At 43.4% G+C, this 27,694-nt stretch overlaps 1 protein-coding gene across 1 annotated transcript; it reads left to right on the top strand.

Annotated features, from left to right (window-relative positions):
• Positions 1-27,694, top strand: LOC114693808 (serpin E3). Its single transcript, XM_028870336.2, is given in 11 exon segments — positions 1-165; positions 168-335; positions 5,872-6,105; positions 8,303-8,500; positions 9,658-9,754; positions 9,756-9,857; positions 18,104-18,203; position 18,350; positions 24,338-24,400; positions 24,865-24,972; positions 27,560-27,694. Coding segments are annotated over 11 exon segments (1,203 nt in total). The 5' UTR covers positions 1-77; the 3' UTR covers positions 27,604-27,694.

Below are 27,694 nucleotides of genomic sequence, written 5' to 3'. Positions count from 1 at the left end.
ACAAGCTGTCGTCACTGTCGCCAGCATCTCTCCTTCTGCTTCTCCTCCTCCCTCCGAACTGCAGGTACCCAGCCTCCATGCCGCCTCTCCTGCTGGTCACCCTCTTTCTTCTCTCCTCCTGCTCCTCAGCAGGAAGCAGCCCCCTCAGTGAAGGCCTGTGGTTGCTGAGACCGAGTTTGCCCTTCACCTCTACCGGAGTGCAGCAGCAGAGAGGAACGGGACGAATTTTTGTCATCTCCCCCGCCAGTGTGTCCCTCTCCTGGAGATCCTGCAGTTTGGAGCCCGGGGAAACACTGGCTGGCAGCTGGCGAGTGCCCTGGGGTATACCGTGCAAGGTAAGAGGCTTTTTCTCTCTTGCCTGGTCCCTGCTCCTCTCTGCTCCCGTGCTCTCAGGAGTGGGAGCTCAGCTCCCCATGCCCGTGCGTGCGTGCGTGCGTGCGTGCGTGCGTGCGTGCGTGCGTGTGCGTGCGTGCGTGAAGCACTCAGACGTTACAGCCGTGCTTGCTCTCAACTGTGCAGCCTCCCTTCCAGCCTCATGGCAGTACTTCAGTCTTGAGCAACCCCCGGCCCCTGTTTATGTGCCTGTTGTAGCTGGGCAGCATGGGAAACACCTTGTAAACATTCACTGATTGCTTCAAACACCTTTTGAGGTTGATGACGTCATTTTCATCTTTATCTGGGGAAGTAGATAGGCACAGGGTAGAGGCAACTTGCTAGGTCACATAGCCAATCAGTGGCAGGGCTGGATTTAATTCAAACTGTTTAGATCCAAGACCATGCTTCTGGCCAACCTATTGTCATGATTCTGTGATTTCCGGCCAGTGCTCAATTCATCGGCTTAAATCTTTGTATTGTGTATCTCAGAACAGCTCCCCTGACAGTGATAAGAGTCTTCAGGACACAGTTCAGCCCACATGAACCTACACTCCTAATGCAGCTCAGCACTTGACCAACTGTAGGCTACGGCAAACATCACCTTCCTTGTCAGTCTCAGAACAGGATGCCAATAAAAAGCTTACTGTGGCGGCTGAGGCAGATTTCTCAGTTCCAGTTATGGAGCAAAAACCCCATCAAAACAATGAACATGTCACTAAAAATGACATGAGTGGTCTTTGTATGAATTAAGATTTGTCAGAAGAAATATGTCACAAGAAATAATGTCAACCCAGCCTGGCCACGGCTTCCTTTGCTTGAGCTGGCAAGCCAAGGTTGGCACTCAACTGGTCAGGTACCAAGTGCCGCCTGAACTGCCTGTCCTCCTGGGTGCATACGCTGGCCACTGCTGAAACAAGTCTTACACTCCAGCTGGATAACAGATGGGTTTGTTCTCTCCCGTGACAACTGAAACTTGAGGTAGTTTTTAGACCTTTGCTGTTCTCAGCAGTTATGTACCATAGGAGTGGACAGGTCCACGGGCTCCTGTTAGAGTCAGCACAGCACGATTCACCAAGAGTTGTGGTGCTCTCTCTAGAAGGGCCACGACTGCTTAGGGACTTGGCTTGTGTACGTGAGGAGAACTCTGAAGGTAGCAACTCGGTCTCAGGGGAACAACACGTGTAGACGGGGGTGGGTGCTGTGTGTTTGCAGATAGGGGTGGGTGCCATGTGTGTATTTGTAGATGGAGATGGGTGTCAAGTGTTTTTGTGATTCCACCAGCAGGTCAGAGGATCCCCAGAAAATAATATATGTGACCTGGCCAGGAAGCAGAACTGCAAAAACTAAGGAAAAGGCGGGCCCTTCAGCCTTCCACAGAGTCTCACACAAGTCAGGGTGATTAGAGTGGGACGTGCAAGAGAGGGTCAGTTCCGAGACCGGATGCCATCGTGGTACCTGGTTAACTGGCTGACAACTATGATGATGAAACGGGGCTTCCACAGAGCCCGTTAGTTCCTGTCCAGGTGTCAGGAATTCTATTGCAGGACAACAAACCAAAAAAACCCCTTACATTCTGAACCACACACTGCTCTAGCTTCGCCTGGAGCCATCATCAGTCAGTAAGAACAGGGCCAGGCATCCTCAGAGTCTCTTCATCACTCTCTCCATTTTAGTTGTGTTGTGCCCTGCTTACAGTCATACACAATGCCAGCTGCCTGCCACAGCCCAGCTTTTCTTTTACAAGGTAATACAGGACTGGGAAGATGTCCATAGCACAGCAGTTAGAAGCACATGCTTCTCTTGCAGAGGACCCACACTTGGTTCCCAGTACTCATGCCAGAGAGCTCATAAACACCTGAAACTCCAGCTCCAACACCATCTTCTGGCTTCTGGGAGCATTGCGTTCATGTGCACAAACACACATGTACACGGAATTTAACTCTTAATATATTCTTTCTTTTTAATTAAAATATAATTACATCATTTTTCCTCTTTCCTCTCCTCCCTCAACTCCTTCCCATATATACCTCCAGCCCCCTTGCTCCTTCTTGAAATCGTGGCCTCTTTTTATTTGCTATTGATACACACACACACACACACACACACACACACACACACACACACACACAAATACCTAAATATATAAACACAACCTGTTCAGTCCACTTAATGGTACTTGTATATGTACGATTTCAGGGTTTGACCACTTGGTATTGGATAACCAATTAGGGGAGGGCTCTTCCGTGGGGAGGCTATTTCTTTCTTTCTCAGCATTCCTCAGTTGCCTGTAGTTCTTTTTCTAGGGCTAAGACTCCAGGAGATTTCCCTTCTATATTAGCATGTCTATCATCGTAGTGCTTGCATGGGTAAAACGTCCCTGTCATTTGTGAGAGACACAGTCTCACAGTAGATTTCTTGGTCCTCTCATTCTTACAGCCTTTCAGCCCCCTCTCCCTCACTGTGTTACCTGAGGTGAAGGAGTTGTGCTGCAGGTGTTATCTATTGGGTCTGGGCACTACAGAATCATGCACTGCATTTGACCGGTTGTGGTGTTCTGTAAATGGTCTCCAATCTGTTGCAAGGAGAGGTTTCTTTGGTGAGGGTTGAGAGCTACTCTTATCTGTGGGTATAAAGACTAGATATTTGGAATGCCTTTAGAAACTATGCTGGTTAGTAAAGCAGTGGTTGCAGGTTCTCCTCTAAGATCCGGGTGGTTGGCTAGGTTTCCCATACCAAGGATGATTTCCCCCTTGTTGAGTGGGTCTTACGTTCAATTAGAGAGCTGTGGGCTACTGACAAGGTACGTGTACCACTGTTACCCCTCTGGGGTTTTGTGCCATGCTGGTCATTGTTGTAGTTCTTCTGGTAAGACTACTGGCTGCTTCCCTCCCTTGGAAGCTTGCACAGCAACTTCTAATACTGTGAAAACGAGTCCTCGGGGAGCAGGCTTTCAAGTCAGATCCAGCCTGGATTCTCTGGGTCTTGTGTCTATGGGGAACGCACAATTCCCCAATGCTCCAGCTTCTAAGCGTTTTCATTATTCTTCTAGGTAAATTAATGAGACCACTTTAGCACAGAGGGTTCAGAAAGGAAGGTGGTCCAGTCCCAGGGAAAGAATTCTGTTTTGTAATTTGAATTTTCTTTTGCAACTGTGCCATTTGATTCTCACAGACTAACACAAGAGATAAATGGCTCGGCAAAGCCCATCTGACCCAGTGGCAGGTGACAGAGCCAGGGTTCCAGCTCCAGATTGTTGATTCCAAAAGCCTGTGCTCTCTCTACAGTTCCTCCCCGCTGGGGCCAGGAAGCAGTTGCATCAATTTATAAGCACCTTGCTTTCTCTCTTCCCCATCAGAGGCAGGTTCATTCTCCTCCCATCCCAACCACGCCTGCTGGGAGTACCTGCACACACCCTTCTCAGAGTTCTTGAAAATTAAAATATCTGTATTTGGAAGACATTTCTCATAGTTTGAAATTTTTATAGACATGAATCTTCCAGAGTCTAGAACCTTCCAGAGCCCAGATCCACCAGCTTTGGAGTCACCTATCAGATAAACTAAAAGGATGATTTTTCAGGTCCTGTGGGTTTATTTCTTCTTCCTTTTCTCTCTCAGCACCCTGTTACAACTACTTAATTCTAGGCACTCTCCAACACCTTTTTACTTTGGAGGAAGGAGGCTGAGTGGAAGCCAGCAGAGACATGGTTCCTCTCAGAGAGCTTGGAGAGCCTTGTCTCAGCTCTCAGACATTCACTTCTGCCTCTAGAGGCTCTAGAATGTAGTAAATATAGCCCCATTCCCCCCAAAAGTCTATGTGCTCCACACCTCCTGTTCATCAGGAGAACAGAGATCCTCCAAGCAGGGTCTTCTCAAGCCCAGATACTCCTCTTCCTGTGGGCCACAGCACGACCTCCGACATGGTGACCCTAAGCAAGTGATGAATGGGTTTGAGCCTCAGCTGCCTCCTCCCTACAACAGAAGGACCACAGCCTTTATTTCAAAGTGTTGCTGAGAGCATTCATTGTAACTGGACTGTGGAGTGTTGTGTACAATGTTTGTAGACAGCATCAAGCTTTAAAAATCTATTCTAGCATTGCACATTCTGGAATGTATGTAAACGAGCTTCTCTGTGTGTAGATGGACAGGGATTAGTCAGGCTCAGTGGAGACAGGAAATCACATAAAAATCCACTTCAGGATGGTCACTCTGCTACTATTTCTGGCTCTAAGAACAGCAGTCCCAGGCTGTATTGTTTTGTTGTTGTTGTTGTTGTTGTTTCTCTTTGCTGTAATGGAACATATGACAAGAGACGTTTAAGAGAGCAGGGGGTTAGTTCAGTAAGACCCTACATTCGAGAACTTAGGTTTGATATGTTGACAAGACAGGTGTTCTGACACACTGGGAAGAGGAACCTTAGTTGAGAAAATGCTTCCCTCAGATTGTCCTGTAGGCAAGACTGTGTGACATTTCCTTGATTAATGATGGATGTGGAAGGACCCAGTCTACTGTGGGTGCTGCCACCTGGACAGCTAGTTCCTGGTTTGTATTAGAAAGCAGGCTGAGCAAGACACAGGGAGCAAGCCAGGAAGCAGCGGTCTTCTGTGGTTTCTGCTTCAGTTCCTGTCTCTAGGCTCCTGCCTTGAGTTTCTGCCCTCATTGAGGACTGTAAACTGTAAGGTAAAGTAAAATAAACTATTTCTTCCCCAAGTTGCCTTTGGTTGTAGTGCATAATCACAGCAAAGCCTAACTTGGACAGCAGCTCCTTAGCCATTGCCACCATTGTTACAATACTGCACATATCTAACTCTCTAGGTCCATCTTAGAAATTCCATCATGGCACAATGGACCTGCCAGATCCCAGCTCTAGGCTCTCCTGCTGTGGAATATTTATACACTGTGTGACAATGTGTTGCTGTGATTGGTGTAATAAAAAGCTGAATGGCCAGTAGCTAGGCAGGAGAGGATAGGCGGGACTTCCAGGCAGAGAGGGAGGAAGTCAGAAGGATGAATCTAGGTGCACCAGAAATGCCAAGAGGTCGCAGAACAAGTCGGACATATGGGACAGAGAAAAGGTAACTGAGCCATGTGATAGAACGTAAAATAATAGAAACAGGTTAATTTAAATTATAAGAGCTAGGGGGACCAAAACCTAATGGCCAAGCTTTCATAATCAATAAATCGTCTCCATGTTTGTGAGCTGGTGGCCGACGAAAAAGCTTGCTACACTCACCTCCCGGAACTCAGCAATGTCTCTGAATCAGGAAGTCAGGAAAGCGCAGCTTTGCCACTTCCAAGGCATCAGCAGACTCCCTTCCAGCTACATTTGTTCATGATCTAGCATGTTTGCGGACCAACTTTTAAGCTACAGGGTTAGGTGGATTTTGACTCAGGTAGCTATGCCATTTCCAGTGAGGGATTTTTTTGGGGGGGACACACCTTCTGAGACAACCTGCAAGATGGGCGCTGTGCAAGCCCTTCAAGCACTCCTTTTTCACAGACCCGCGAGTGAGAGCGTTCCTGCACGCTGTTTATACCACACTGCACAGCTCCAGTCAGGGCATCGGGATGGAGCTGGCCTGCACCCTTTTCATGCAAACCGGAACGTCTCTGTCCCCCTGCTTTGTGGAGCAGGTCTCCTGGTGGGCCAACAGCAGTCTGGAGCCAGCCAACTTTAGTGAGCCCAACAGCACCACCCTGGAGGTCTCTAAAGGCACAGCCAGACAGAGCACAGGTAAGAGGCAAACCACCCTCCTTGGCGAGGCCAAGGGCAGAGGGCTGGAAAGAAATAGTGTCATCACCTATCATTTGTCAGAAGCCGTGGTGAGGCTCAGGATGCCCTGAATTACGGCAGAGCTTGAGACAGCAGATCTGCCTTTGAGTGACGGTGACGTCCATGTTCTGTGAAACAACCAAAGCTGGCTTGTGCCTCCTCGGTTTCCTCTCTTCACACCCCAGCATAAATACACACATACGCCCACATACACACCCATACTTGAGCACATGGGCACACGGAAAGGTGTTCCTCAGAGCCTATCACCTCTGGAAACACCCTGCAGGATTTGTCCCATGTCACTCTCCCCAGGCCATTTCTCACCGAGTTCTGTTTTCACCTACAATTAACCCCAGGTGACAGACACAAACTGCAGTGGGGTGGAGGGACGGGGGGGGGGGGGGGGGCAGAAAAGTAGCTTCTGGGAAACTTAGGTTAAGGAAACACACACAAGGACAAGTTCTAATTAATGTTTCACTTGGTTCTATTGGAGTTTTGCTATGCATAATCCAATCATCAGTGGTACCACCGTGTGCTATGATTGTTATGAAGTGGGTGGAAGTCACAAACACCTGCTAGTCTTTCATCTATTTATTTAGTGCTGTTTGAAATCGGATTCCATTTCACCTGCCCATTGAGTCTAAAAGGTGGGGGCTGTCTCCTTTTCACAAATGGAGGAACCGAAGCACCAAGGGTTGAGTTTCTTGCTTGCCCATGGGCCGCCAAGCCAGGATTCTAATCCAGGTAGACTGGCTGCAGTGTTCTTGGTAAACACACAAAAGACTCAGATAAATGGAGAATGTTCAAGATCCAGTGTTACTTAAAAACAGGGCAGAGGCCAAGCCTTTAATCCCAGCACTTGGGAGTCAGAGGCAGGCGGATCTCTGTGAGACCAGGACAGTCTCCAAAGGTACACAGAGGAACCCTGTCTTAGAAGACCAAGAAACAAACACACAAACAGAAAGCTGGGATGCATGTAGACTGAGTGCTGCACTCCCTCAGTATTTTCAAATGCTCTATGCTGTCTTCAGCAATTTATTTTACAAGGAGTGATCTTTGCAGCCAGAGATATGGCTCAGCTGTGAAGAGCGTGGACCTGAAAGCCCACAACTGCTTTTTTAACCCCCTGTGGAGGATCTGATACCCTCTTCTAGCCTCCAAGGCTACCTGCTCTCATGTGCACATACTCCCACGGAGACAAACACATAGACACATAGTTAAAATATGTTTTTGATTAAGGAGTGATTCCCTGTCTCCTCCTTGAGCTGCCAAGGAACCCACTCGAAATTCAACATAGGTGTTCTCAACTCACAGCCTGGCTTCCCCTTAAAAAAGGAAGACTTGGTGTAGCTATTCAAAGCGATGACTATGGAGCTGGTGAATATGCTCAGATTCAAAAGCAAGGATCTTTTGGGGGGTGACTGGGTGAATGGTAGTATGTGGGCAACTTCTCTGAGCCCCACTTCTCTCATTGGGAAATGAGGAACAACACCAAAAAGTCAGGGAGATTTCTTCAAGCATTTAGGCAGAACCTGGCCCACAGTGTGTTTATTAAACACTGAAGGCCTGGAACAGAAACTGTCCCTGTAGGGATGGTCTGCTTGCTCCTTCCTGTTCTTACATGACGTTCTAACCGCAGCCTCCCCAGACTGTGTTCGGATCATAGTTGCCTCAGCAAAGGGTGGTGAGGGATGCGGCTCAGCAATTAGTGGCCCCCAAGATGGGGGTGACAGAGTGAAGTCTTCTCTAGAGCTCCCTGCAAGCATCTGCCTGGGGAGACTGCCTGCTGATCTCTGGGAAATGACTCAACAGACCCTGGGCATTCTGGGCACCATGAGAAACAGGGAGGGAGGGAGACTATAATGAATACATGCTAATAAGAAAGCTGCAGTTCAAATTGTAAGGTGCCTCACTGTCCCTGAGCCCTGAGCAGGGAGTGCGGTTATCAGGGGCCCACTGAGAGCCTGAGTTCTCACTCCCCATTTCCATGACAATAAGTTCAAAGCCAGTTAGCAGCCAGCCACTGTGGGTCCCTTGAGCATACGGAATTAAAGCTTCTCTGATAAACTGAAAATAACATGAATCGGGAGGAGTGGGGAGGAAGGCCGGAGTGGGGAGAGAGGGAGGGGGAGAGAGAAACAAGCTCTTCTATCTATAGGTGAGGGTCCAGGTAGCCCACTGTGGGGACGGGCTGGTGCCCTGTCTACTCAGCTCTCCATCATGAGCACCATGACCTTCCAAAGTACCTGGCAGAGGAGATTCTCTTCCCTAGCCTCGCAGTCCCTGCCTTTCACCTGCGCCCATGGCCTCATCCTTCAAGTCCCAGGGATGCACCAAGTGGCAGAGGTCAGTTACGGTGAGTCCCCCTCCCCTTCACATCAGAAAGTTAGAGGAAAGCCAGCAACTCAGACAAGAGAGGGGAGGTGGTCTCTGTGTCACAGGGTTGGATGGACACATGGGTGAGTGAAGGAAAGCAAGCGCGGAGTCGCAGGAGACTTACAGAGGGGCCTTGGATGGTGGTCCATCCGGATGCCGAGGACACAAATGTGGAAGAGAACCCCATTTCATGCCTGGCATTGGCCTCTGCACTGAGTATGAACATGATCATATGAAATCAAAAATGCCTGGACCAAACACCTCTCCTAGAAGACACTTTCATGGCAGAACACCCAGCCTGGACCAAATGAGGGCTAAATAGGCCTCCAGACTACAGGGCCCCCTGGTCCTGAAATGCCATTGCTCCGTGTGGCCCTCCTGCCTATGGTTACTTGTCCCGATCAGTGGGGGAGGTTCCCAGTGTCAGCAGATGCCTGGTGGGCTCATGTATGCTATAAATGCCAGCCGGCTCTGTGCTAAGGATGAGCCACAGCTAACACTCATCTCCCCCTTTCTCCCTAAATCCCCCAGCAGCACCCCATCCCTCCTCCAGCCAGTGTGTTCTGCTGCAATCTGCCACCTGTCCCATCTCATCCTTCTGCAGTCACACTCTGCCTGGTGGCCTGGACTTGTCTTCAACCAGCAATTTTCTCTACCCACAAACTCACAGGTGCCCAGCCTGAGAACTATGTGTTTACGTCACAGTTGAACACGATCAGTCCTCAAGCCAAATCCAGCCAGGATGTGTGTTTTGTTGGGTCTGTGAGGTGTTTCAAGAGTTGGGGATTTTTCATAGGAAATGTAGATTTAAAGCCTTTCTTGAAAAACAAGATGTAAGACAAAGATCCTGGGCCCCAATAAGCGCAGACTGGTCAAGCTCCCTCAAGACATTGCCCCAGCAGGCGCAGCTGCTATGGATCCTTGAGTAAGACCCCATGGGAGATCTTAGAGGGCTTTAGGGTCAGTAAAGGGGCCATGTCACCCAACAGTTCCCATACTCAGACTGCTTCCTGAGGCTGAAATTGGCATTCTCCTTTACTAGTGCAGTCTTGTAAGTCTGCCTACCCCAGGTTTATGGCATGTATGGTTTCCCTGGCTCCTAAGACAGAGCTAATTCCTGACCCACTGAACCCTTAGGTCAGTTCCAGGATGCTGCAGGCCATAAAGTAGATGTTCTAGAGCTGTTGTACCTGGGAAGGGTGGCCAGTTTGTTCCTGGTGCTTCCGAAAGACAAGGATACCTCTGGACCTCATTGAACCACACCTCACAGCCAGAGTCATCCATCTCTGGGCCACCAGGCTGAAGAGAACCAGGATGGATGTGTTCCTCCCAGGTGAGTGGCTGCGTCTTCCTTACAGGGGAATCAGTATGGTAACCAGTGGGCTTAGCGGTCAGACTCCAAGGCCTGTTCCTACTGGACTAGCTTGTCAAATGAGCTTAGGCTAAGGAGAAGTTCCCTGGGGGTCAAGTCTCTTCTAAAGTCACTGCAAAGTAGATCATGGCGCATACAGTTGAGTTAACTTCCTGGGTTAACTTCCATCTGCCTCTGCCTTCTAATGCACTGAGAACCACTCCGTGGAAAGCAAGAGCAGAACTAGTTTATAGCCCTCAGGGGCTGTCCTGAGCGGTCACCCTCTATCAGGCCCACATCCCAAAGGCCCACCAACTTAATACCACTACCCTGGGAGACAAGCTTCCAGCACAAGAACCTTTGGGGACACACCCAAGCAAATTGAAATGATATAACTGAGTTTTGCCTCCTTGAAGAAAACCACTGGCCACCATGATGTGCAATACTTTTCTAAGGACATTCTCTCTCTTTCTCTCTTTTAAATGTGATGTAATGGCCATAAAAGTCACTTTTAAAGTGCACATTGAGCCGAGTGTGCTAGTACACTACTTTTAATCTCAGCACTTGGGAGGCAGAGGCAGGCAGATCTCTGAGAGTTCGAGGCCAGCCTGGTCTACATAGTTAGTTCTAAGACAGCCACAGCTATTTAGCAAACCCTATCTTAATGAATGAATAAATAATAAATAAATAAATAAATAAATAAATAAATAAATAATAATAAGTGCACATTGCATGTCTTTTTTAGTATATTTACAAAATTTTGCAACCATTAATACTAATTATAATTTTTTTTTGAGTGTTTCACATAGCCAAGGATGACCTTCAACTTCTGACCCTTCTGCCTCTGGATCCCGACTCCTGGACTCATAGGTGTGCACCAGGGCAGATGGTCTTTGTAGTACTGGGGATCAAACCTGGGGCTTCGTGCATGCTAGGCAAGCACTTTATCAACTGAGCTGCACCTCCAACCAACTCCAAGTTCTGAAGAGGTTCATTACCTTCAAAAGAAACTCATATTCATTAGTCATCACTTCTCAGTGCTAGGCAGCCACTCCTTTGCTCTATCTCTATGGATTATCTTTTAGGGATAGTTCGTGCAAATCAAAAAGTACAGTGTTAGCCCTTTTATTGGACCTTTTTCAGCTAGCACAAAGTTTGAACATTTCATCTCTTTATAATGACTGAATAACATTCTAGTGCATGGATATACCATGTTTGATTTAAGCATTCTTTTTAAATGCTTTTAGTTGAAATGGAATAACATTACTTTTCCTCCTCCCTTTCCGCCTTCCAGGCCTTCCCAGCTACCCTCTCTGGAGCCGCTCCCATGCCCCTCCTCAAATTGCTATTATAGTTACATACATACAGCAGTCATTAGCTGCCTTCAGTTCTTTATCTGGAGGTGTGACTCAGAGGAAATCCCCCCCTTTCATGTTAACAGGTCCATTGATGGCCACTGCTCTGGTCTTGCTTATGCAGCCATTTCTAGGAGATACTGTTTGTGTAATTCCTAAAAATCATTGTCTAATTAAAGTCTCAAAGATCAATGCCTAGTTTTTCCAAGAGTTTTATAGGTTTTATTCTTACTTTTCAGGTTTTTGCACTGTGAATTATTATTGTACCTTGACAACTTGAGAAGCAGAAATTAGTTAGCTTTAATAGCCCTTGGCCTTTGTTCTTTTGACCCTGCCTTTTGGTTCCCGCCCCAATTTTATTACCAAGAGTATTAGTAGTTATTAAATGTTTTTCTGTACTGCCTTGACGAAATTATCATAAAGCGGCCCATTATATATTTGTTTTTGGTTGAGTATTAAAAAAGAATTATATTTTTAATATGTTTATCCTTTTGTGTACAGTATGTTATTTATGAATGATGTTACTATACTTTGAAGGAGCCACAGAGAGAATAAAAATAACCAAATTCTGAAAACAAAAAGAAACAGGCCCCGCAACAGAGCAATATACCTAGAGAAATCTTTGTGATATTTTGTTTTCTCGACTCCCCGCCTAACTAACTTGGCCCGGCCCCCCCCCCACCTTCTTGGCCACGTGCAGCAACAATTAAATCAACCTATAGGGTATAATTAGAGGGCGGGGAAACCGCTGCAGATTTGAATCTGCTCTAAATATAGTCCAACAAAGGCGCCCGCCAGTATCATTGAACAAAGTTAGCTGACATACCACACCAAACGGCGAGTAGGGTTGTATGTCCTAATTTCTTTGTAAACAGCTAATAGTTATAAATTTGGAAATAGGGATCACTGATATCAAGCAAAAACTATATGCAAAATGAGCGTGCCCCACCAACACAGGTAGTTACTAATCCTATAGTCAATAGTTGCGTAGGGAAACATGGCTCCTTGACTTTTTCTTTTTCTTATTTTCGCTTTTGGGTTGAAAACAGTCCGAGAGAACACTTATCCCATATTATGGTGTTGTAAAGGAAATTATGTTTTTTTTAAGCTTAGATGTTGGTGATGTCCTTTGCATAAGTATGCCTTTCAATTCTGTCTGTAAGAGTGTTCCTTCCGTGGTAAAGATATGAGAACAATCATAAATTAAGCAACACGGGTGCCAAATCATTACAGAAAATGAACACACACACAAGACACTATATATACTGCAAAAATTTCTTATCTATCCCCTTCGCCAAGACAATTCTAAATTCTTTTTAGCCGATCTGCTCACCTCCAATTTTTCAAAGAGTTGATACACTACTCGCTCCGTGAGAATTTCAGCTATAAGTGAACTTATGTGTTTTCTTATGTGTATTGCATTAAAAGTTTTCTTAACTTTTGCCTCAGTGTTATATGCCATGTTATGTGTACGTGTCTATCTGGAGAGTCCACATCAAGTCTGAGAGCCCCATGAGCAAATTATGAACTCCATAGTGACGAGTAAGACTTACTCCCTAACCCCTCTTTCAGTTCATTATTTTTTTTTAAGTGTGAAAATGATATCATAAGGCCCTAAGGCAGCACCCTCCCTATCAATGTGTTTTTGCATGTGAGTGATTCGAGGTGAGGTGTGCAAATTGCTCTCATGGACAAAAACCCTAATTTTAATTTTTTATCCAGTTTTCTCTCTTGAATAAGGGAAATGTGATTCGACCTCTACTAGTTCTTGAATGCCCCAAAATGTTTATAGTTTTGAGTATGCTTCTTATGAAATCTCATTTTTTTTCTAAGTAGAGAAGAAAAGCTTAACATTATGGCCCCTAAACCCATATTGAGTGTTTTGTATTATTTGCGTCATTGTGCAGTAAATAAGACATCTTGACGCCCTGGTCTTTTCTCGGCGAGAAAAATCTTATTTTTTTTTTTTCCACTATCGAGGGGCCCCTCTCGTTGACAAGAATAAGAAAAATACATATCTCTTCTTTCCTTTTGGGGGGGGTTTTTCTTTTTTCTTTTCATTTTTTATGTTTTTGTTTTTTTTCTTTTTTTTTGATCTATGCTTAGTATGTGTTTCTATAAATTTTGAGATTTTGCCTATTTTTTCAGACACAATAAACTGGGATTGAGGGGTGTATTGTTCTGTTCTCTCCCTCCTTTCGACCCCTTCTTCGTGCTGAAGTTTGGCTATTAATTTTGATCCATTTGTTCGGCCATTGGAGAGCTCGAAATCTCTGGTGTTTGTTCAGTCTCTTCTTCTCAGTGCTGTGTCCTTTGTGGTACATCTCTAAACTTCATAGCATATATTTTAATTATTATATATCTTTTTTTTTTTTTTGCCGTTGCTCTCCGGGGGGTGTTGCTCCGAACTCCAGCCCGCCCTTTCCCAGGTTTCTCTCCTCTAGAGGTTGCAGGGGGCTCGTTGATGGATTCTTGACACTAATGTCGCCGGGACTTGGCGGGCACAGTACTCCCAAACCGCCCGTGGTAGCCTCCTCAGGCGGTGGAGGCCTTTTTAGATACTTCACAGAGAGTTTCTTTAAATTTTTTTTTACAGAGTCATGTAGAGGGTCTTTTTGTGTCCTCCCCGCCACTTGCGGGCTTCAGCGGGAGTGCTTTCTTTTTCCCCGATGAAAAGAAATAATACAAACCAGCGTGTTGTCGCAGTCTCGCCTTGTACGACATCAGCCAGGAAGTGGGAGTTCCAAGCCTTTGTTTCCAACGCCCGCTCGATTTTCTTCTTTGAGCCTTATAAATTTAAACACATTGTTTGATTATACTGAGTGCTCGACTAGAGTGGCTTTACATTAGAATCAAATCGCTTACAGATCCATCCTAGAAGTCGGTCAGGATAGTGAGGTCCCATCTAACAGCACTTCGGTCAAAACACAACAACATTGGCTCTATATTTTCCTAAAGTGACTTTTGTGAGCTGGGCCCCACTTATAACCAGAATTTTTATCAAGAAGATCAAACGGTTGGAGAGAGAGACCCAAACTGAATGTCGCTTATCCTGTTTGAAAAATCACGTGAATTTCTACCTTGGGTGGGCAAAAAAAATTTCCCAAACAGAAGAGTAAGATTGCATTCTTAGAGACTAAGAAAACAGACCTCAACGTCTTTCTTTTTTTTCCCTTCCCTCTTACAACAATGGGTGTCCTCAAAGCTGTGAGCTTTGGTTACCTTTGGTGACATGCCCTTGATATATCTGTATGTTCCAAATTGCATTTGTTCCCCAAAGGGGAGTATTATTCTATTCTGACATGGGTGTCTCATCCTCAAGCATGCCGCGTGGTATCTCCCTTTGAGGGGTCATTCCTTGCCCCACTTCCTTTTATTTTTACCATAAATTATTTCTAAGTTAATTTTTTTTTGGGCTCCCCCGTTAATTTTTGGGGTGGGGGAAACTATTTAAAGAAAAAAATTTTGGAAAAAACCCTAATTTTTTTTTTTTCCCTGAAGTTTTTCCAAAATCCTCAAAAACTTTTTGTCCAATTATTAAGAAAAAAAAAAAATGGTTAATTTGGGAAAAGCTTAATAATATAATTTTGAATGACTGTATTGATGCTCCATTCAGTTCACTCGTTAGGTTCCCCCCTGGTTCATTCCCTCAAAAAAATTGAGAGCCTTGCATCTAATTATCCCTTTCTAAACTATTAAGACCTCGCTCTTATTTAATAAAGAGAAATATACTGGTTTGTGCATTTTATTTTGGTTTTTGGTAGAGTTGTTTATGATCATTGGGGGAACTGAATTTAATCTGAGAAATTTTTTTCATTTTCTCCTAACCTCACACAGTTATGTTCAATATAAATAAGATCAAAAAATCGCTACACATAATTGGAAAAACTATCTTTATTATTTCCAGAATAAAATTAGTTTTTTGATATTCTTTTTCCCCCCTTTTCCCCCCCTTTTGTAACCTCCTCCCATTTTTATTGAGTAATACTCTAAATTCTTATTTTTCACCAAAACTTAATTCTTCTTAAAGTTATGTGGTTTTTTTGAGAGACATGTAATGGCTTAAAAAAACTGGTGGGGGGGTAGAGTATAATGGGGAAACTCTCCTAAGACAAAAAAGCTCTTTTTTCGTAGTTAAAAGGCCAAGGAGTTTGCTTTAATACAGACCAAGTCATCTATGCATATCAGATAAGATTTCTCACATAAACCTTGTGAACCTTCACCAATAAAATATTTTAATATAATAAAATAAATTCCCCTCTTTTAAAAGCCCCTTTTTCTAATTCTCTCCTCACACTCCCTCTCACCATTTTTTCTACATTATATTGTGTACTAATTGGGTACCTTTGTAAATTTGTTCCCGGCGACCCCTTGAAGCTTTTCCAAGAGCTACGCCTCTTTTGTTACCCAATTTACCTGCGCCAAGTGCTATCCCCTGCAAACAAGCAGCACTGAGAGATATCTATAAAAGTCCCAATAGGTCTGGGGCGTTGTTGCATAGGACCGTGGGATGTTCCTTAAATTCCCTTCCACATACTGGTGCCAACTGGTTTGCTCTTTTGTGTATGAATTCCTGTGTTCGTATGCATCGAGTGCAAATGGGCAAACCCTTAATCTTGAGCACAAGGTGAAAACACACAGTAATTTGCTTACTGGTTTTTCCTTTTTGCGGGATCTAGGAGGGGGGGAGGAGGGAGGGGGAAAACAGTTTTATTTTTATTATTGTTTGTGACCAGTTTGAGACGCCTCTTTGTGATTTATCTACCCTTTTTGCAATAAGAAGTTCTCCCAACCTCAATGTTCTGCACTACTTGTTATCTTAGGGCTGAAAAAAGTGTAGACAAAAAAAATCTTTTGTTAATTGGGGGAAAAGTAGCTTGCTGATCTGTTGGGTGGGGAGCTTTTGTGTACATTCTTTTTAATCGTTTTGAGTTGTGATCGACTCAATCAAAATAACCCCATTTAGGTTGGTCTTTGAGTATTTTGATATTGCTTTTGTTGTGTTGTTGGTTGGTTGCTTTTTGTTTTGGTGTTCCGCGCCCCCGACCCCCAGACCAGATGAAGGAGTTTGTTTTATATAGTCAAGATGTTGTCTTTAGCCTCTCATGGCTAAAGGTGAGGGGTTGTTCAATAACTTCTGGTCTCAAGAAATTGGGGAAACAAACAGACTAAAAAAAATACATGCCGCTAAGTGTTCTTCATTGAACACCTACTTAAGTCCTCATTGCATTTTCAATCGTGAAAAGGTGTTAGATTTTGATAAAGCCTTTTCTGCATCTGTTGAGATGACCATGTGATCTTAACCCTTACTTTATTAGCATGTGTTATCTTATTTTTATGTCTTGCATTCTTGCAATAAAGTCTACCTGATTGTGGCAGGATTTATGTGATGCTGGATTCATTTGACCCAATTTCATTCAAGCCAATCCCTACTATGTTGTTGAGAATTCATATGGAACATGGCTTTGTTTTCTTTAATGCCCTAGTCTAGCTTCTGTACAGGTTAGGCGGCAGCTTCTTGGCTGTTTATTAGAGTTCCTGTGGCGTTTCTTCTCGTTCTGCTTTCATGATCATACAGGAACACCCCTGAATCTTTCGAAGTCAGACCTGACTTGTGCTGCTACTTTACTAAAACATGGTATTATTATTCAGTTTTCTCACTCATGTCTTTGGTTTCAAAGAGACTTTAACTTTCTTGATATTGTTGTGAGCACCGTGAAAACACAATGCTAAGCACCAGGCCATGCTGGGCACTGTACTGAACTCTTTACTCTGCAGTGAATTGTCACAAGCCTATTTTGATTTGATTTGATGGCTGTCATGTTCATTTCACAAAGAAATACAACCAGGAAATAGAGTTCAGGGAACTTGCCACTGAGTCTGTAAAATAAGAAGTTCCTGATGAGAGGAACCAAACTGAAAAACCAGGTCCATAGCGCTAAGTGGTACGTTCAGCGTTTACAGTTTTCGAAAAGGATGTTCTCTTGTGCTTAAGACAATTTCGGAAGTGGGCCGAATAGTTTGAGAAATGTCAACATATTTTTTTGCTTTTCTAAAGTTATGTATGGTTTATACAAAAGACCATTAAATTATATATATATATATATATATATAATTTCAAAGACAAATGGCAGATGCAGTCTATTTGAAGGCTTCTTCAACAGCAAATAAGTGCTTTCCTCCTGGGAAATGCTGATGTGCTGATTCTTTCTGCGCTCAATGGCTTACGGGGCAATTCAAGGCTTAGTTCCTTCTCTGCTCACAGCAAAGGCACATACTGCACGCAGCAAACATGAAAATGTGTTACACAGTAGAAAAAACTACACAAGGCACTAGAGCTACTATTATGTATCTATATTGTCTGAGATTCTACCCAAATGTGAGGGGCAAAGTCCAAGTGATCGTGGCTGGGCTCCCATAGCCCAGATTTGAACTGAGGTGCACCGCACACTGTACACCCTAAGAGTACAACTTTGCAAATTGGACTTTAAGAACCAGGAGTGACTAGGCTAGGAGTGGAGCTTAAGAAATAGAATATTAGTTGAGTATGCAGGGGGTCCTGGATTCTAACTCCAGTACCATTTTGGAAAAGTCAGAAAATCTGAGTAGGCAAGTAATAGCTGAAGAATGGAGTTACTAAAAGGCAGTCAAGGAAAACAGGGCCATCATAAATAAGCAGCATAGACACGCTGGGGAAAAGGCCAGAGGGGGCAGGTTAGTCCCAGGTCTGACTCAAGGGAAGGAATAATGAAGAACACAGTGGGGTGGGAGTTGAGCGTGCACTGATCTCCATTTAGAACCTCATACTTCATGAGGCATGTGTGAGAGAATAGTGTGAATCCTAAAGAGCAACTGATAGTTTGCTTTTGTTTTGCAGGTTTCGGATCCAAAATCAGTTTGACTTAAAAAGCATTTTAAGATCATGGGGTATCACTGATCTTTTTGACCCACTCAAAGCTAACTTGAAGGAATTTCAGGTAATAATTTTTCAATTCTTCCAATTTTTGGGGGGCATTATGTTTGGGACAGTTTTGTTAGACTCTGATTAAAAGAATCTTTATTGTTTCCATAGAGCTTTTTTCTTTTTCTTTTTTCTTTTTTTTTTTTTTGCTTTTCGAGACAGGGTTTCTCTGTGTAGCTTTGCACCTTTCCTGGGACTCACTTGGTAGCCCAGGCTGGCCTCGAACTCGCAGAGATCCGCCTGGCTCTGCCTCCCGAGTGCTGGATTAAAGACGTGCGCACCAGCCGGCTCCATAGAGCTTTTGACAGTGAAACACTTGATTAAAAGAATAAAGTGGTTGGCTTTATGTAGGAATGTGGTGCCTCTGATAACATCAAGTTTGGATTAGATTTGGTGGGTGAGGGTGCTCCTTGGGGATATTAAGCACGCAATTGGAAACCACCTTCACAGTGGAGAAAGTGGCCATAAGTAGAAAGCCCTCCCTCTGCCATGACCAGACTCTCATGAAGACTAAGGCAGCACCAGAACCTTCAGCATCATGGTCATCCTATTGCAACCCTTTTCCTTCCTGGCTGCCTTTAACTCCCCCTGCCTTTTGTGATGAGCTAAGTGTAAACCTTTCCTTCATCCATTCTCAGATTTCCCGTGCTTTCATGACCTTGCCTCAAGATGCTCTTCTTCTTAGCATCCATGCTCAAATTCTTTTCCATAGTTAACATGCTGCTGCCGATCCACAAGGACCATGGTAGCCTGTCATCTGAGCTTACACTGCACACCGAAAGGAAAAGGAATGGTAACATCTACTTGGAGAATTTCTTGAGGGAACCACTCTCTCAACTTTTGCCAACTCAAAAGGCCCTGGACTGTATCTACTCTACAGATTAGCTGTGAGGAAAAACACTGCGGCAGACATTCTCATTAGTGTTGACATTGCCTTTACTTGGTGAACTTGAAAGTTACCATCTTCAACACCAGACCATTGGAATACCTGGTACTAAAACTTTGTTCAGAATCCTTCTTGATCACAGAAATAATGAGAGTCTGATCATCAAGTCCTGGCTTGTGCTTTAGACGTAACCAAACAGAACAGCAGCAAGTCACTTATTAAATAAAGCATGGCAGGAAACATCTAATTACAGTACTAAAAATTTGCCATCTCGGGGCTACGAGTTCATAGTAAAGTGCTTGCTGAGTATGCACAAAGTCCTGGGTTCCATCTCCAACGCTACGACACACACACAACACACACCCCAAAAAAACCTACCTATCACCGCTTTACTTGTCTAAATGTACAGAGATAAGACAATAGTTAGGCTTTCTAGTGTCCACAGTACTTGGTATACAATTAGACACAAGGCCAATACTGAACCACAAGCCACACATTTCCTTACAGGCATGCTTTAACACTGCAGGAAAGGAAAAATATAACAGCAAAATGATCAAAGGCAAGGCGTGAGGGACAGCCAAGTTATGCACATTCTATCTTTTTTTTTTTTTTTTCCCCTTTGGTTTTTCGAGACAGGGTTTCTCTTGTGTAGCTTTGGGCCTTTCCTGGAACTCACTTGGTAGCCCAGGCTGGCCTCGAACTCACAGAGATCCGCCTGTCTCTGCCTCCCAAGTGCTGGGATTCAAGGCGTGCGCCACCACTGCCCGGCGCACATTCTGTCTTATAATGGGCAAGCAGGTGGTCTTCTCAAGCTTCAAAATTCAGCTAATGGAAATTCTATTACTCTTTTAGTCATCCAAATTAAAAACTTTAGGGTGCTGGGTTCGGTTCCCAGTACCAAAAGGAAAAAATTAGCCAGCTTTGAGGCTATTTGGCCCTTTCTTCCATACCACTGCATTAATCCGTTTTACTGTTGCTCCTTCATAATTCCCAGCCTTTCTCCCTCAGAATGTGAGAAAGACATATTCAAATGTCAATCTTGTAGTGTTCTTCACCCATCTTGCAGTCCCACTATAAGCAAAAATACCCATGGCCTATATGATAAGTGACCCACTTTTTGGAGACAGAAATGCTCACTGGGATTAGGCTACACTGGGCAGCAAGCTACGGGACTCCAAGCCTTTCTCCCTTACTCCTTCCAGCCCATGCAGTGCTGGAACCGCACACAACACAGTGTCCCTTCGCCTTAACATGGGGTCAAATCTGGGTCCTCATGCTTACACAGCAAGCACTTTACCAACTGAGCCATCACCCCAGCCTGTCTCCAAGTCTTGTGGGTACCATTTAGATGGCTCGCATCTAATCCAATTCATTTACTTACATTTGTTCAAACGAATTGAACTACAGGCTCAAAGATCTGGCTTACTTAATAATTCAGCATGTGTTAAATATGGACCTTATATTCATGTTTCTTACTGAAAAGACTTAACAATCTTCTTTCCATTGTTTTGTGCCAATAATACAGAAATCAACAAATGATGACCCAACACCTGCTTTGATTAATTAAGCAGCTTACACTTATTAAAAATAATCTGCCGGGATGTGGTGGTGCACGCTTTTAATCCCAGCACTCAGGGAGGCAGAGGCAGAGGCAGAGGCAGATGGATCTCTGTGACTTTGAGGCCATCCTGGTCTACAGAGCAAGTTCTAGGACAGCCAGAGCTGTTACAGAGAGAAACCCTGTCTCAAAAAAATAATATAAGGCTGTTTCTTGCTCTGGTAATGAAACTGAGTTACTGGGACAGATATGAAATTGGTGATAGCTAAAAATTTTAATATCTGACCTTAATAGATACATCTTGCCAACTAAGATATAGCTTTCCGAAGACCTTCTTTAAACATGACCCAAGACCACTCATGTCATACCAGTGGGCTTCTGCCTATTGTAGAGACAAGGCGATTAGAACAAACGCCATTAAACAAACGGAGAGCTACCAGCCACCTTACAATTGTATGGCACAATATCTTGGTTTTTAAAATTAAACATTGTGCGTGCATGCTGGGGTGAGGGAGTACATGATCCACACATGTGGAGGTCAGAAGACAACTCTGAGAAGTCGGTTCTCTCCTTCCACTTTTATGTATGTTCCAAGGATTGAACCAAGGTCATCAGATTTGTGAGGCAAGAACCTTCACCTACCTGCTGAGCCATCTTACCAGCCTATCTGCAGTTTTTTGTTTGTTTTGTTTTTTCGAGACAGGGTTTCTCTGTGTAGCTTTGTGCCTTTCCTGGAACTCGCTTTGGAGACCAGGCTGGCCTTGAACTCAGAGATCCTCCTGCCCTGCCTCCCAAGTGCTGGGATTAAAGGTATGCGCCACCACCGCCCGGCTCCTTATCTGCAGTTTTTACAAGAGAAGAAGTGATCAGAAAACAGAGCCATCCTCTCTTCAATTAACAAGGGGTCACACATTTGTATTACCGAGGAAGCCCAACAAAGCTTTCCTTTCCATTAGGTTCCAAAGCCAGAATCACTTACAATCTCCTTTCCCAGCTAAAAAGCACTTCTCTTATTTTAAGAACTCAACATTTCAAAGCTCACCTGAGCCTAGATATAGCTCTCCCTCCCCACTGACACCTCTACAGACACAGTTATTGAATTGTTCCAGTCTCCTCACTGGAGAGGACAGGTAGGCCCTTTCTGTGTAAACCCCCTCCTTAAGAACCATCAGTAGCAGGCTTTGATATGAACACCCCAGTTCAGGAAGTGTTCCTTGTGTACAAACTCAAAACTCTTTAGAAACCATCTTAGTCTTTGCTTTCATAAGCAGGTAGTCAGCTTCCCATTTCTGCCCTGTAAGAAGTTCAAGCCAAGGTAATGACTCCAATAAGCCAATTGTCTAAAGTGCATGAATTAGCTTAGGTCAGAGGGAGCACAGTCAACACCGCACAGAAAGGAATAAGGAAAGAATGAGGCAAAGACAGAAAGCAACCAACTATAGCTAGTTGAGCCACCCAAGACTCTTCCTGACACTTCATATCCCGGGCTAGCTGCAATGGTACACTACACACCTACCAGTCACTTCTTAGTAGCTAAGTCAAAGGATGAAAAAGACAAGCAAGTAGCTCTTCCTAAAGGAAATCATCATCATCAGAGACACAAAAGGAAGCAAATGATGCCCATCCCCATCCTGAGGAGGAGACGATGTCAAAATGCAGACAATGATTTGCAAACGTGTGACCAACAGTAGACCAAGCAAGGGGGTGAGAAATGAATTACTTGCCAAAGACCACAGCGTGCTTACTCCTGGATATATACACCAATCACTTCTTTGACACGTGTTATGTACTAAGCATTATTCTGAAAATTGGGCAAAGTAGTAAAGTGAATATGCCATAATGTCTACTTGCTAGAGGTAACAGTCTAAGACGGAGGGGCAATCCTTAATAGTGCCATGGAAGAGAAATGGGCAGTATGCTGGGAGGAAGGGCGGAAGAATCCTTCACATTTGCTGTGTAACATGTAATATGGGCACTGATGTTTATAGTTGGCTGAAGTGCTTCCAGAATGTTCAGCTAGTAAACTGGGATAAATGGGAGGTGAGGGTGGCTTTGGGGTTCAAAGCTATGTACTGCAGTTTTGCTGGAGCTACTCAACAGCAAACATTAGCATATCGGCAGCTCAAAGAAAGTTTCCTACTCACAACAACGTGGGAGCTATTAATGTGCATCTCCCACTTTAACTTCAAAGATGTTATGTTGGTGGCATACTAGCTATGAGTAGTCTCAGCTATGGGTATGCAAACACCAACAATTATTGGGTCATTCTTAGAATCTGGTGGGGGAAAAGTCTACTGAAGCAATGCACTTGCCGTTTCAAAGACACTGAAAACAGCCCGACTTAGCTTACGGAAGGTGTATTCAGATTTGCTGTATGTTAGTTGACAAGGTTTCAAAAGGGAAGCTTCACTCATTTAATCATAACAAAGTGTTCAGACGGAATAGTAATGAAGTCACAGACAGTAAAGCCTCAACTGATTATCAAAGCTGCTCTTTACAAAACTTGAATTTTGCCACGGTTTGCTCAATGGACTACAAGTGGTTAATCCTTAACAGAGAATCAATCTTGTTTCTTCTCTCAAAGTCAAGCAGAAAAAGACCGTTAAACCAACCTGACTCTCCACTGGTACCAAGTGAACATCTACTGACTTCTTCCTGTCCTCTACTGCCAGCAAAGTTGTTCCCTGTAACGGGAATAACCATCTGATACCCCACTGTCTCACTGCAATGATGATACACAAGAATGTGTACCCTGGGCTCCTTTTTAGTCTTACATAACCTTCAGGGGCCATCTCCTTGCATGTGCATGTCTAGTGCAGACCAATCTAACAAGCAAAGCTCCCTAAATACATCAAAATGACTGCTAAGACCCAAGTCTCTCTGATGGTGTGCTACTGAGGGCAGTTTCTTGAATGGAAGGGGTTGGGTAGAAATGGGCTTTGGGTCTGAAACCTGGATATTCTCAGTTCTGATGGGGTGTGTGTGATACCAGATTAGCACTTCCTCTCAGACAGAAGGGCTGGGCAGCTTAAAGTCTTAGCTGACCTTCGCCCTGTATTGCAAATATATTTCATCTTTGGAGAATTGTTCAATTACAGAAATCTGTCAAGCCTTCTAAGTTCTCTCATTACTATTTGCTAAGCTTATCTTTTAAAGTGTTAGCACACATACAGCTATAACCTCACATTTCTCTGCAGGTTCCAGCTGTTAATGTTAACTAGCCAAGCAGCACAGCCAGCTCCACAGAATGGAAGGAACAGCAGGCATTTCTAACACTGGATTATCCTCAATACAATCCTGTGACTTTATCTTCAGTATCTTAAGAACTACAGCCCAAGAAGACAGTCAAGGGGAAATTATCTCAAAAGCTTCTTGACCTTCTTCCTGGGCAATAGTAACTACTTTATAACACACTCTTGGGAGCCTAATGACTTACCTAAGTTCTAGAAAATATAGGCTAAAGATTTTAATATTAACATTTAAAATGAACTTTATGAGTTCAGTCTCTACTAATTTGGGGGAAGCTGTATTAAATTTTGTGAATAAGGCTTTTGAGAGTTGGAGAAAAACAATAAAGTGGCAGTTTCCTATCTAATAACTCCCTATGTACTTGCAGCACTGACTACCTATGAGTCTTCAAACACATACATGGTACATACAGAAAACGTAAGTAAGTCACTTCACGTTTCTGTCATTTTCGAATTAGGACAAGATGACTTTTATGTTTCTGAAGCAACCCACAAGGCCAAGATGGAGCTTTCAGAGAGGGCACCAAGTCATCGGCAGCCACAGTACATCCAGAAGTCCAGGCACTCAGCAGTGTAGAGCGGCTCACGCAGGTCTAGCCTTGTTGAGTCTGCCCAGTTGATTCCAGTAGTAAACCACACCACTTAAACCCAAGCCCAGGTGTGATGTCGCCTTTTTTTTTTTTAAATGACAGAAGCCAAAATCTTTTGAAAAGCAATGATACCAATTTTAACAAGTATCATTGTCCCAACCAACAAAGAATAGAACTATACAGCATTTCACCTTTGAGGGAAGCTATTTCATGGAATATTTTAAAAATGAGACACAGGATTGGTTAAGTAGTATCTTTCCTCTTTAATTTCACCATTTGCACTCCCATAGTACCACACAGAAAAATGTCACTAAGATGTTTTGACTCCTTAAAGACAAATCAAGGTTAGTACCTATGTATCTACATCTGCATGTGCTTTGCAGTGGACAGGAAACGTGACAGGGTCTATTCTCTCCCAGCCGTGGTGCTGCTGAGGAGGTCCCGGACTCCTGCTTTTAAAGCAGATCGGCCCTTCATCTTTCTTCTGAGAGAACATAGCACAGGTACTGACTCTTAAAATTTGGATTCAGACATTTATCTTCATCTCTCTAGCAACCTAATTTTACTTAACCACTACAATCTCAAATAAGTATTTCTTCTAGCTCTTTCTATGGTGTTTTACTAGCTGCTGCTGTCTTACACCCTGAGAAAGGAAATTATTTCATAGTACAAAGGAACCTCTTCCTGGCTTTTACCTTTCATTCTATTTATTTGTAGCTAATGCTGACCTTTTTTAGATGAGTCCATTTCTGCTCTAGAGACTTAAAAAGCTATGAAAACACAAGTCAATCAAATCTTGCCTTTCTTGTTGCTGTCATATCATTTTAGAAAAGACAGTTTTTCCAGGCCAAGATACATCACAGAAATCACCTAGAGACTCTAGTATTTTAGCAATGCACAGATTTCTATGCTGTTTGCTGGCCTTTCTCAAAAACCAAATACTTATCATAGTACTTTCCCAAGCCACTACAGAGAGAGAAGACTCAATGCAAAGATGGCAGGCACAGGTTAGTCTAGCTAGCACAACAGGACAAGCAGATGCCCCTAAAGTCCAGCAAGATTCAAAATAGTCTTTCAACTATTTTTTCCTTAATTGTTCTCCCAACAATTATTGGCCTCAAAAGGAAGCAATTCTCAGTAAAGAGTTGTTGGCAATTCTCAGTAGTGTTTAAAACAACAGTATGGAACAAGATTAATAAAATTAAGCCAAGGTGGATCTACTTTAACTAAACATCAGGCAGTACTTTTATTTGTGGAAAAAAAAAAAAAATACCGAAAGTTTGAATGAAACTTAGTATAGTTTAACATAGACCGTTAAAAGGAGAAATACTGTCAACATCATTTTATCTGAGAATCATTTGTATACTGCCATAACTTGTGCTAAAAATCAAAGGAACATTTCATGACAAAAAGGATGTAGCTAGTCATTCCCTAGAAAATAATCTACGTGGGGATCATTTGGGAAGAGTGTTCATAACAGACAATGTCCATTTAGTATTCACCATGACCACTCAACACAGCGACTGCCGACTAGACAAACATGATCACTTAGAGCAGGCAGCAGAGAGTATGTCAAAAAAAAAAGGTAGCAACAAAAAGACACAGTTTAAGCCCTCAAACAAAGAGGGAGGACTAACCTTGAACAGAAGGGCCACTGCAAAAGCTCATATCCAATAAGGGGACAATCAGAAGAGAAACAACAGATTCTTGAAATTCAACTGTAAAAGCCATGTAAAGTTGTTGGACTATAAAAAGACATCACCATTTCAATGGTATAAATTTGAACTGTTCTAGTAATCAGAATGAAAATATAGGTCTAATCAAAAACTAGTTCCTAATTCACCACAAATCTTAGTCCTGTGGCTTTTCCTTTCTGGAAGGTGGTTGTTCACATTACCCAAGGCAAAGTGGCTACTTTCTGATGATATTACTGAAGGGATTATAAAGTTTCAGCTGAGGCTCAAAGGTGGTTCAGTCATTAAGAGCATTTTCTTCACTTGTAAAGGCTCGCTCCTAGCACCCACATGGAAACTCACAACAATCTGTAACTCCAGTAGTTCCAGGGGGTCTGGACACCTCTTTCTTTTCTGGCTTCCACAGGCACCAGGCATGCATGTGGTGCATTTACATATGCATGTAAAACACTGAATACATAAAATAAAAAATAACCTCTTTAAAAAAAAAGCCTCACAGTCAATTCAACAATCAATCAACAAATGAACACATAGGAGAACACTAAAAAAATTACCTAAAACTCCAATATTAATCTTTTGGAGAGTACCACTTATCCAGCATAGCATCATTCCATGACCTCCAAGACTTACAAATACCAACCCCAGGTCTACCCCCCACCCTTACCTTTGCTGACAAGGATTCGGTAGAAATTTCACTAGCTTAACTAATAACTTGCCCACCATTGTTTAAAAGGCAAAAAGCCTGAGATGGGATCTTAAGCATTAGTTTTGATAGGCTGCAAACTTTGGGACTAAGTTTTAGTATTATCACGTAAAGAGTATTATGCCAGACAGATGTGTGTGTGTGTGTGTGTGTGTGTGTGGTGTGTGAGAGAGAGAGAGAGAGAGGAGAGCGAGAGAGAGGAGAGAGAGAGAGAGAGAGAGAGAGAGAGAGAGAGAGAGAGAGAGTGAAGAGAGAGAGAGAGAGAGAGAGAGAGAGAGAGAGAGCGAGAGAAAAGAGAGATCAGAAGTTTTATAACTCTCTTGGAGGGTTCACACTCTGGAAAAAGTATAAAGGCAGAAGATCAGAGCACTTTTCCACCAGTAGCCTGTGACATGATAAGCCTTCCAAGGACAGCTCCCCAGGTACTCTAACTTAAGTATAACTTCTACTGAAATGACTCCAGTGTCCCACTGATCTTACTCTTAATCCATGGAATTCACAACCAAAAGTCAATCTGGATTTTTGTCTAGTTCTACTGAATTTAGCAGCATGACTACAGGCAATGACTCAATAATTCCATCTCTAAATTGTATCTTCAATTACTTCCAGGTATTTTGAAGAGGTAAGAAATGTTTAATGAACTGTTATATGAAAATACTACAAGTCAAATTAAATGCTTCTTTTTCTTTACAGGGTTTGTCTTCAGTATTGGGAGAGTTTCAAATCCCCTTGACTAAAATAGCACATCTCAAGAATGTTCTATGTATGCTTTCCTTCATAAATATTTACAATTTCTTTTAAGGGTATGTGATTTCCAAATATTATTAA

This window comes from Peromyscus leucopus, unplaced genomic scaffold (assembly GCF_004664715.2).
Source record: "Peromyscus leucopus breed LL Stock unplaced genomic scaffold, UCI_PerLeu_2.1 scaffold_244, whole genome shotgun sequence".
In the NCBI taxonomy this organism is placed as follows: domain Eukaryota; kingdom Metazoa; phylum Chordata; class Mammalia; order Rodentia; family Cricetidae; genus Peromyscus; species Peromyscus leucopus.
This window is presented reverse-complemented; position numbering and strand designations above follow the sequence as displayed.